Genomic DNA, 12236 nt, shown 5'->3' with positions numbered 1-12236 from the left:
AATTCCAAACTATCGCGCGCTGTCAGTAATGAATATGTTTAAATCAAATAAAAGTACATAGATTCCTTTTTCATTGTATTTAAAGTGAATATATAATTATGTAAGACGAATAGCTAGACAAATAACATTGATCAGTGTGCAACAAATATCCTGTAAAAAAAAATGTGTCTGATATCGACAAGGAATTATTTGGGCCAAAGACAGTTATATAACACTACAAATATTGAAGGATTTATTTTTCTCATTCACCATGTGTTTGATGATCGTTAGTTGGCCTTTGTCCTCCTTTGATTTGAGAACGTGGCGTTACTTATATAGATTTACATGGAGAGTATCGTCGCTGAAGCAGAAGACGTTTACTCTTCCAGAACACCTGCATTATTATCCTCGTATTTTTTTCGGGAGTCTTCGTATAAATCTTTCTTTTCATATTTTGTCCTAGTTTTGGATTTGGATTATTACCATGTTCACATATGGGTATTTTTGTTGATTTTTACCAAAATTCAAACTGATTCATAAAATGACTCCATGGATATCGTGAATATATTTCAGAAATTGTGTTGAGTTTTATTTGCACTGGTGAGCTTGACATTGCATCATTGAGCATTCGATTTCGGTTCTGAGTCATTAATTATAGAACGTCATTTAACGTGTATGGAAACTTAATTTTGTATCAAGTTACATACTGAGACTCAATATGACAATATCACTTTCAAATCTACCGGTGTGACAAAATCTTCTTTCCCAACTTTTTCGAGATAACGTGCCATTTCATGTAAAGAATCTATTACATTTGAACTTCGCCTGGAAATTTTAAAAACGTGCCAGTCATGTGCATTCTACTTGAACACTTTTGCGTCGCAGACCATTTTTATCTCAAATATTCACATATTAAAAGCCTAACACTATCATTAATTTACTGCTTGATACCTTACGTCTAGTCACCAAGAGTTGTTTCCCTTGTGATGAAGTAATGCAGTAGAACCCGTATAAGGAAGTGACGTCGTGATTCGAGGCGACTGATGAAGTCTGCCGATTATTGATCTGATATAATATCCAGAAATAGAAATTAGTCTGTCATTAAGGCCAGATTGACACATGAAATGACAGACATTCGAGGACTACCCAAATTTAAGTAGAGGAGACTCCGGGGAAAGAGTAATCATCTTGCTCTTACTTAAATCGAACTCCGCCATTTTGTGTTATTCAAAAGTCTTGAGATGGCTAAAAAGACCTATGATCTGTTGTTTAAATTGCTTTTGATTGGAGATTCCGGCGTAGGAAAGACTTGTCTTCTTTTTCGCTTTTCCGATGATGCTTTTAATACAACATTTATCTCTACGATAGGTAAGTTAAATGCTGTAGCCCTCGGTTTTGACACCGATCAGGTGCCCCCTCCCTAATTTTAAATTGACCGACATATCCATTCATATCTCTTCCGAGTGTTGAGTCATAGTCTAGTGAAAGTTTTTAATATGATGATTATAGACATCAACTATATACTCACTGTGTAATCTAGTGGTGTATGTATCCACATCGTTGGAAAAAGAGAAATGATGATCATGAGTAATTACAAGTCACCGGAGCCTGACGTTTGACATAAAGATTACGTAATAATCGCAGTAGAATAACCAGTATTCAATAGCTATTTTTATACTGATTATTATATATTCTTTCTGACAGAATGTCAGACTCCTAAGTCTTGTGAATAAGTAAAGAAAGCCATAGAGATAGAATAGCCCATCAAAACAAATTTGATTGACACATGTAATTTAAGCTATGCAGTATTTCCAGTTAAATTAGCATTAGAAGTCTTCACACGAGTACCATACTTTAGTATTGATGCACAGGGATATGTCCTTACAATTAATGTGTGCTCCTCATGTACATATTGCGTTTAGGCATGCTATAACTTCAAATTATTCATCATGGAAATTTTTGTGGAGTTCCATTACTACCCTTAGCTATTGCAAAGGTGTTCAACCATTCAACGAGAAATGAGCCAGTCTGTGCTGATGTCATTGTTTCCTTTGGCAAGATACTTTAACCTTTTTTCACTAGATGGCATGTGATGGGCCTCTGATATGTTGTTCAGTGAAGAAGCTGTCACACTTACTGTTCAATTAGGCAATGAATTAAACCAATCAATCAATCTGATAATTGCTTTTTCTCCAATTTCACTCCATATTTTAATCATACTTATCACTTTATGTTTCCTTGTCTTCTGAGAGAGGTTGGATTAGCTGATGCAAAACCCCTTAAAAAGATAAACAGTCCCAACAAAATCTACATGTTCATTCTCTTTTCAGGTATCGACTTTAAAATAAAGACGGTTGAGTTAGGAGGCAAGAAAATAAAACTGCAAATATGGTAAGTTTAGTTATATGCCTAACATCAAGCAGTCTGGACTCAAATGTTCCCAATATATACAAACTTGTAAAGCTATATATGGGACTTATATAAATGTGTACAGGACTAGTACTCTGCCAATCCACTTACAGGGTTTTCCATAATTTTGTTAGTAGTAGGCTGTGTAGTGAAAGAAGGAGGCTGGCCTGCCGTGTACGTGTAGTCGTTTATGGAACATTATTATGGAACTGGATTGGTGTAGACGGCCAAATGATCAGAGTAGCCGGTTAAAATTGGCCGGCGACCGGCTCTTATTGAAAACCCTGCACTTATGTATCTAGCTACCCTGCTATGATTACCTATAATAGCTGTATACCTATACTTAAAAAAAAAATTAGTATGTATAATTTACAAGAAAAAGTCCACTCTCAATTTCCAAAAATCAACCACCACTTTTAAATGTTACATATACATTCATACAGATTTAGAACATGAGTATGATAAGCTTCTTTGTTTATATAGCTGTAATATTAACATTTGTAATAAGAAATAAAACTACCTGTATAATATGTTACTGGAACACTTGTGTGAATTTTGTGTATTGTGGCAGTCAGAGAGAGTTATGAAATGTTTGTGTGTATTACAGGGACACAGCTGGACAGGAACGCTTCCACACCATCACCACTTCCTACTACCGTGGAGCCATGGGCATCATGCTTGTCTATGACATCACTAACACAAAGTCTTTCGAAAATATATCCAAGTGGTTAAGGAATATTGACGAGGTACATAACACATTTCAGTTCTACTCAATATTGATAAGATTGAAAGGAAACATAAAATAACATTTGTTGGTGATTGTAATGATCAGCATTGCATCTAGAATACATGGTTAGTAAAAAGTAATAGTGTTACAAAAATTGAAACATTATTTTTATTATGGTTAAGAAAAAGGCAAAAGCGACAAGCAACTTTTTGTCTTTTGATCCCAAGTAAAAAACAAAGCAACTTATGTTTTATTTTATGACATTGACCATGTATTCTATAAATCTTTTGACATTTCTTGAAAATTCAGACTATTGAAACTTCATAACTTAAAACCTGTGTTTACCAATTGTTGATGTTATGCTTTCAACATATAGAGCAGTTATTTTGACATATATCAACAGGCATAAGTAAGCCTAAATTATGCTTGATGACATATGTCAAAATAACTTCTCCATATGTTGATATGTAGTACCTAACTTCAATAGATATAATAACAATTTCATGAATTTTACTAAATAAACTTGTTCAATTTAACAAAATTGCTTATTTCAAGTTTTTTCATTTTTAAGTGTAAGATTAAGATTTGTTTATAAAGTTATTCTGACGAGGTAATGCTGGTGCTGAAATACAATTGTTTTCCATCACTGTCAAATATAGCAAAAATGTATGTGGCAGGTGTATTTCGCCAATGCCATTTGCAGGATAATAAGATGCATTGGTGGTGTTATTACCAGACAAGGACTTATTGATTGATAAATCAATATGATTTATATTTAAGATGTCCATGATGTTTGTAGAAAACAGCACAATTTTAGCACAGCATCACACTTTATTGCCCAACTTTCCTCTGGCTTCTGATAGATATTTTGGTAGATTATTTCTGGCATATGTGGAGACAGAGCACACTTCTAAATGAAAATGGGTATCCCTTTGGATTCTGAATTCTTGATTCTGTTTTGGGAATTTCATGCTTTTGTGTTTTAAGACATACTTATGTCATTTGTTAATTCAAAGCAGTCTTTACAAAATATCCTGTGAATATTATTGTGTAAAGTCTGTTTCAACAGCAAAAAATGTTTTGATAGACTTATGTTTTTTATTTATTTACAATTCATTTGAATTCAAAAATTTACTTTGAAAAACATTAGCATTGTTTCTTATTTTTTCAGCATGCCAATGAAGACGTAGAAAAAATGATTTTAGGTAATAAATGTGACATGGAGAACAAACGTCAAGTCTCAAAGGACCGTGGAGAGTCGGTAAGTCAGATATCACCCTGCTTTTTCCGCATTTTGTTTCAATCTTCATTCTTATACTTAATTAACATTTTAAAAGGAAAATGCTTTCTGACTACTTTAACAGACAATAATGACAAATCCTACTTGTATTTTTGTCTATTCCCTAAATCTAAGGCAAGAATATTGTGACGACTCAATTTGTCTTAATTCTAAAAGAATGTCTGTGTTTTAATGTAATTTAACAAAGATTGCAAATATCAATTACTTGTTGCAAGATATGATATAGTCTGATCTGAAATTTGATATGGTTATTGGTGCCCATCTTGAATTTTAGCAATTGGAATGGTTTCTAATGTGAATACTATGAAATCTTTAAATTTTATGAAAATGTCTTGATACTGTGGACATTATTTTCAAATCTATTTAAATATTTTGGTTATATGATATACAAGTTTTTCACAAAACTAGTTAATCCAATGTGACAGATGGTGGCAGTAAAAGGACTCACTAAAGCTGTTAATTTAGATATGGTATTTGTGTTCAAACTAGTGTAAAGACTGTTTTCATGATTCAAATTTTTTCACAGTTTATGCAAATAGGATATACGTTTTCAGAAGCTCCTGACATTGACTATTTTATTCATTAATTCTATTTTGAAGGGGTCTTTTGTTTATAGTTTTTCCACCCTTGAAAATATTGAAAAATAGAATTACTGGAAATTAACTTTACTAGAAAAGACATTACAATTCTTATGATTATAAATGTAATGTTAAGATGTTACTGTCTTTTCTTCCAGATTGCAAAGGAACACTCGATACCCTTTTTAGAAACCAGTGCAAAAGCTAATATAAATGTGGAAAAAGCTTTTATGGATTTAGCTAATGCAATATTACTGAAGGTGAGTAAACTGGCCAGTGATACCCATTGATAAACTAGTAATACAGTATCCAACATGATCAACAATATACTTGGGTCTGTAGAGTGTGGTGGCCAAAGTCCTATTAAAGATTCTTTTCATACCATATGCAAGTGATTCTGTAATGAGGTTTATATAAGAGATTTATGTTTAGATATTTTTGCAGGTGATTTTTAATTATGTATTGACATTGTCTACATGCAGTCAGCACACTTGCACTGTTTCAGTGTCCACATACTTTTGTATGTAAATGTTTGGGTGGTGCAGTGGTATAACCCTTTTGCCCTTTAGGTAACTAGGTTTGATTCCTCAAACAGACAAAAGGTATGGGGTCATCCGCCCGACAATGTCAGTTTTCTATTGGTGGACTAATTTCCTCCAACAATAAAATCTATTGATCACAAATTTACCCCTGACTGACAAATATGGCTTTATATACATAAAATGCAGATAGTCTGTTACACTATAGTTGTAAAATAAATAAAGAGCTTTTAATAAGTTAATTGTTTAATGAAAGGTGATGAAATAAGTTAATTGTTTAATGAAAGGTGATGAAATAAGTTAATTGTTTAATGAGGTGCTGAAATAAGTTAATTGTTTAATGAAAGGTGATGAAATAAGTTAATTGTTTAATGAAAGGTGATGAAATAAGTTAATTGTTTAATGAAAGGTGCTGAAATAAGTTAATTGTTTAATGAAAGGTGATGAAATAAGTTAATTGTTTAATGAAAGGTGATGAAATAAGTTAATTGTTTAATGAAAGGTGCTGAAATAAGTTAATTGTTTAATGAAAGGTTCTTGTATAGTAAATATTATAATTAAATGCAGTAGATTCAGAGCTGATTTGTTAAGTATTTTATTGGGTATCATGTGTGACAAAATTGGAATTTTTTATGCTAGGCTGTATTTGATGCAGGAAAGGATGTCTTTTCCTTTTGTTATGTGTTTTGGTTCATTTTCATTAATGATTGATTTTCCCTTTCAGACCCCAGGTAGAGATTCAGAGCCCAAGGGAGAGACCCTAACTGGTGGTTCTAAACAAGAAAAGAAAAATTGCTGTTCAACATAATGATATGTTGGGCAAATATACAAAGACAGTTTTCCTTCGCCGACTGTTGGTTCTTCCTCCTCTCCCTCACCTGTTGAGGAGAGTGACAGATGGACCTGACTGTCAGTTCTCCCTCCTCTCCCTCCCCTGTAGATGGGAGTGAAATGGACTTGACTTTTGGTTCTCTCTCCTCTCCATCCCCTGTAGATGGGAGTGACAGACAGACCTGTACTTTGTGCATTTCCACACAAGACACAGATTCATATTCTGCCACTTTGCATTGAAGCAGATCTAGTCGTTTAGCCTTTTGAAGTTTCCTACACCAAATTTTTATCCTTCTCATTTTCCTTAGCGCAGAAAATGTTCTTTTCAAACAGTCTTGAAATAGAATGTTATTAATAATTTGCTATTCAAGATTAGAATATATCTTATGTTTGATATTTAACATTAATATATTGAGTTTAAACCATTTTTTAGGGGAAAGATGTCTACTCAAAACTAATTACTTTTTTCCCACTCGAACTAGATTGATGGGATGATACAGATTCATTCAATTCTCTAGATGTGACATAGAGTAACATCAGAAAGAGGGATGTGCTTTTTCATTGCATCAAACTGACTTCAATTGATTTTTTACCACCAAATTTGCTACGTTGCATGCTTCTGATTGTTCAAAATCATAATAAAGTGAGGCCCCTCCATTCACGATATTTTGATTACAGCTGGAGTTGAAATTTTGGGGTGTGATAAATTTAACAAATTATTCAGACTGCCAAAATTAGAAATATGATTATTCAAGAATATTTTCAATTGTGATGAAGTATGTGTCATTATTTATTCAGTCATATGAGTCTTATCTTTCTCATCAGAAACAACTGGTGGACCAGTTCACATTACTTGACTTTGTCGCTGTACTCTGTATGTTTTTCTTGTTTTCATAAATCATTGGTCATTACACTCTGATGTGTTACTGTATGTGAGAAAAGAAGTACAAATTCAGTAATGATAAAACCTAAATAAGCCTGTATCTTTTTATGTTTCGATTAAAGTCATGTCTTTGGATGCCTTTCAAGTTATAGAAGAGAACACAAGTTGTAGTACTGACTGTGGTCTATATGTATCAATGTGAGAAATAGGTTCTCATAGGAGTGATTATTTGCTTATCAAACAGAAATAAATGATTAATTACATTTTAGAATTTTCAACACTGTATACAATTTTGTATTGTAATGTTATTTGAATTCTTACTTAATATTTTCATATGACTGATGAAAATTAAAATTTTAATTTTCAAACATCAGATGTGAAATGAAATACTTAATCTCCAGATTTGTAAATACAAATTAAAGGAATATTTACCCTAATAAGAACATTCTGAACTTAATATTAACTCCACAATCTCTTGCAGCCTTCAAAGTTTGATTCTTTGTATTCCATTCTAGGTTTCCTGAAGGTTTTTTTTTATTTAAAGTCTTAGTACCTGTGCAGCTTGTATAAACATTTTAGAAAGTCAAGTTACAGACAAATCAGATTTGAACAATTTAATTTTTAAAGTTGATGGGGTGTTTTTTGTGATTCAAGAGTCATACTTTCTTTAATTGCTGTGCCCTGTGGTAACCACTGGCCATGTGTTAAGATGTCTGAATTCCATCACTGTATAGCCTGATGTACAGCTTGCTACATATATGTTGTTCTATCAGTGTTCGTCACATGTGAAAAAGTGATTTAGTTATATCATTATATAACACAATTTAAACTGTAGCTGGCAGCCACAGAAGGTACATACATCTGTTTTTAGTTTTAGTCGATATCTAATGTTAGGATAATCAATAAAATTTTACATTGACTTTAGGTACTGCAGTGATATCAAAAATTTGAGAAAAAATAATTCACACCATAATCACAACTGTAGCTTGAGTTTCACAAACTGTTTATGTTTGATTTAAGGTTAAGAGATTTTTAGAATATGTCAAATCTGGTGTTTTCGTTGTACAATATTTTGGTAGTTTGATGCATGCTCAGTGTTACTTTGAAGTGATTTTGTATACCACTATGTAATGGCATGATCATCAGATTGAGTGTATTGTACTGCTTTTACTGGGGACCTTTTAAGGCCCACCTTCTAGATCAAATATTAAAGTCAAAGTTGATGTATCATGTAGAAACCAAACATGGGGCTCTGATTCAATGTCACATAGAGATCAACTTGTGTGTCAGTTATTGTCAAGTCCCTGCCTCAATGTTGCACACTGAAGTCAAAAGTGATTTAAGGATTTTAGATTTATTCAGTGCATTTAAAGAAAGAATCTAGCAATACACATAAGATCACAGGTCAAATATGGCACTTTATGCTTTTGCATATAACTTCTTAAATTCTGACGATTATTAATGAAATTTAACTTAATTACTAAGGTAAATATTGTTCAAAATAAACAATCTGTTTTTACATTTTACCCTTTTGTTGGTATATTCAGCAATTATAAATTTAACTTTAGATGAGATAATTACAGGAAACACATGTACTTTTGTTAGTGAGGTTGGTTATATTGCTATAATGAATCTCTCTGTAAAGTAATCCCAAGTAAACAGAGAGTGTTACTTCCTTGTGTTTTAGGGTGATATTTTGTCCCATTGATTTACCTCCCTTGTGGAAGAGTGATAGATTTGTGTCCCATTAATGAGAGATTGTTGCTTCCCTTGTGAAATGTAGATTAAGCATAACAGAGGAAGTTATGTCCCTTGTGCATGAGTAAGACGAGAGTTGTTTCATTTTTGTAACAGAGGATGAAAGATCATGTTGCTTGATTTGGGCAAAACTGGGACATTGTCATTGTGTTACACACACATGGAGTTGTCCCCCCTTTGAAAGAGATTAGAGAGAGTTACCTCCCTCATTTCACATCCTTTTGTAGTGCTAATATGGTAATGCAATCACATAGCACTTATTTTGCAACAGTATTTATGTGTACATTGCTGTAAATAATGTAGTTTGTGTTTATATCTCTACATTTTTATAAAAGTCCTGAGTTTACATGTGTTTTGTTTAAAAATGCAGTACCTGGTACGATGGCTGAAAATTAAAGTAGGAGAGTGCCAATGTTTTGTCACTTTGGTGACATTCATAATAAGACAAGGAAAGAAAGTCTTTTCATTATATTACTGTTCATTTTTAGTTGTATTGTATTACTGACTTTTAATTGTACACAATATATATAGAAGTAGGACTAAAAGCATGCCATAGTAGTGAATGTAAGCCTGGACACCTAAAGTCTGAGTGGTGGAGTTATGAAAACGTACAGTGATGCTACATCGCATAATAACGTTTGCTGTAGTTGTGTATTAATATTCTATATCTCTGTTTGTAGATGTGCCAGATCTTGGAAGGGAAAGTTATTTATCACATGATAAGTCCCAGTTTCCCAGAAAAAGGTTACTAAAGTTCAGATTTGTTTTAAAGGAATATACTAGCTTATTGTTGATTTCCCTCAGTTGGCACTCATACCATTTATGATAGTCATGCTCTTTTATTGTTGAGAATTAATTGTGTTGTTGGAAATTTCTTTCCTATTTTGAATGAAGATTGCTCTACCAAATCTATTGTAACTAGATTTTGATCTATTAATGCATGAAACTCTTTGATTGATATATTTAAGAAAAAAATGTTTTTCCCTTAGGGTTAAAAGATGGGACATTGATAGAAATTATCATTTTTAAGACTGCCTTCATATTGGCTTATTTTCATCTGAAAGCAGACAAATGTTTGTATAGTGGAAGAGAAAAAACAAAAATATTGATTTGGAATAAGGTTATTCACTTGAACCTGAGTGTTACATAGTGGGTGTTATGCTACAGGCATTTTTTTGATTACCAAAGATGATGTTGGATCACTGATTGGAAAATGCCTATATTTTATTGGGCTAGAACAGCTCAGGAATGAGCAAATTGGACAAAGGTTACATTACTTAATCACTTCTGTAGTTCATTTTGAGAAGTGTTTGCTGTTCATTTCCTCATTGGACACTTCACAACCTGTTTGCTGTCTGACCTTGATTAAATTTTCAAGCCCTTTCACACAGTTGTTATTAAGAATTATTAAAATCTCATGATTTCAAATATCAAATTATCTTCTGCTGTACAATAAAAACGTGGATGTGTGAGGCTAAAATGAAAACCAACAAACAGCATTGAACTTGATACAGTAATTTGAACTACCAGCATATTGTAAAGTACTATGTTTTCGCTGTCATTTTTCGAGTGTACTTTAATTATTCTAAACTTAATCCTTTTTTGAGGATTGTTTTTTAAACGTTTGCCATTGGGCTTGACATAATAAAATCACCAGAATCAATATATGAAAGCTATAGAAAATCATATTTTAAAAGGGTACACAGTCAAAACCTAGTATAATAGAATCTGTTGAAGTCATCTAGAAAGTGTTAACAGTTCTATATGGAAGTCAATCTTCCATCATTAGTGGGACATGGTAAACGATAGTGTAAAGCTAATACTTTGTGTTTACTTTGGAGTTATGGGTTTCTAATATGTAGAATGTTTTTTCTTTTTGTACGTAAATCCTGATATCTTTAAGCTTGGTATGTCCGGTATTGTAGTATAAATAATTGAATTGAAAATATCTGGCTATTTGTCATGTGTGTGTACATTTAGAGTGAAAGGATGCAAGTACCGGTATGAATGTATGAGTGGTGTTTTTAAAAACCAACCCCCCACCCCACCTCCTCCCAAATGTCTTTAAATGTCCCATTTTTTGTTAACATGCTGTTTTGGCAGATACTGCCAGGGGATTTGGTGATTTATTTGTGCTTTGATAAGTGGTTGGCTTAGCAAGTTTCCTCATATAGAACGTGTACCAGAAACAACAAAGAGAACAAGAACAGTCTCTTGTTTTTGTTTTATATCATTATAGCGTTTTCAATATTTTATCAACATATATATATATATATTTTTTGGTAAAGCAAATAAATGATAAACTTAATTAAAGACTATTCAATGTTAAATTGAATAGAGGAGATGGGCAACACTTGTATCAATTTAGCTGGTATGTTACATTTCATCTGGTCACTATATGAAACTGTTATCTTTTAATTCACAGATTTCGTTAAAATCACTTAGGCTCATTATAGATACTATTTGTCCTGGAATTGTTGGACGTTTTCCCCCTAAAAATCTGAGTAGACCAATACTACCTGATTTAACCGTTATTATATACAATGTTATGTATATATCCAGTGTGTATTGATATGGCTCCGCGTGCTCCTTTGTGTCAAGAAGCGCTGCATTGTCCGTTATTGTGTTGCTCATTGGAAGTGTGTTAAAAGGTGTCTAGAAAATCTGGGCTTTTCCAAGCTAACAATAATAATTTTACATGATGTAGCTTCTAATCAGTTTACATAGATTACAGTTCATTATTTAAGTGTACAACATGTATCAGCCTAAATATCATGCATTCACGCATCAAATCAGTATATATACACTGAGACATAAGAGGAATAAAGGAATTCTAATTCTTAAATCATGTCTTTTTATTTATTAAATCATATACAAGCGATATCAAATTTAAGGTAAATTTTACTCTTTCTTTTTTTAAAATTATCGTGTTGTTAAGTCATTGATTCTACACAGCCCGAATTTGTGTGATGAACGACATGACATGGAACAATATTTTCAAATCGCAATCTCTCTCTGCTGAGTAAGTTGGTTTACTGAAAGGCGGAAAGGGCACGACAGCAGACAAAAAGGCTATTACAAAAGTGAAAAATAACCAGACAAATTCACAGCTACATGAAGAAATACCTTATACTGTAAATCATTAATTTTTTGTTGGGGTTATTTTCGTTTAGTTCGTGGTCCTCTAAATCAATGAATTTATCGCTACAAAATGAAAACGAGCGTTGACAGA

The 12236-nt window shown here is 32.6% G+C and overlaps 1 protein-coding gene across 1 annotated transcript; it reads left to right on the top strand.

The window, feature by feature from the left end:
• The first annotated feature begins 1009 nt into the window (after positions 1-1009).
• LOC132543187 (ras-related protein Rab-10-like) lies at positions 1010-11849 on the top strand. The gene is made up of 6 exons (XM_060206661.1): positions 1010-1347; positions 2310-2370; positions 2996-3134; positions 4287-4376; positions 5152-5253; positions 6257-11849. Exons 1-6 carry the CDS (start codon positions 1221-1223, stop codon positions 6338-6340), a joined length of 603 nt encoding a protein of 200 aa, XP_060062644.1. The 5' UTR covers positions 1010-1220; the 3' UTR covers positions 6341-11849.
• Positions 11850-12236: the final 387 nt, after the last annotated feature.

Source organism: Ylistrum balloti, unplaced genomic scaffold, assembly GCF_031769215.1.
Source record: "Ylistrum balloti isolate Yb309-2 unplaced genomic scaffold, AGI_CSIRO_Ybal_v1 Utg369578, whole genome shotgun sequence".
Taxonomy (NCBI): domain Eukaryota; kingdom Metazoa; phylum Mollusca; class Bivalvia; order Pectinida; family Pectinidae; genus Ylistrum; species Ylistrum balloti.
Note: the sequence above shows the minus strand (reverse complement) of the source record. Positions and strands in the feature narration are given on the sequence as shown.

Excerpts from the sequence above, each read along its gene's own strand:
- LOC132543187 (XM_060206661.1), top strand. The coding sequence starts at position 1,221 with ATGGCTAAAAAGACCTATGATCTGTTGTTTAAATTGCTTTTGATTGGA. Across the intron at positions 2,371-2,995 it reads AAAATAAAACTGCAAATATG|GGACACAGCTGGACAGGAAC; the intron begins GTAAGTTTAGTT and ends TGTGTATTACAG. Across the intron at positions 4,377-5,151 it reads CAAAGGACCGTGGAGAGTCG|ATTGCAAAGGAACACTCGAT; the intron begins GTAAGTCAGATA and ends CTTTTCTTCCAG.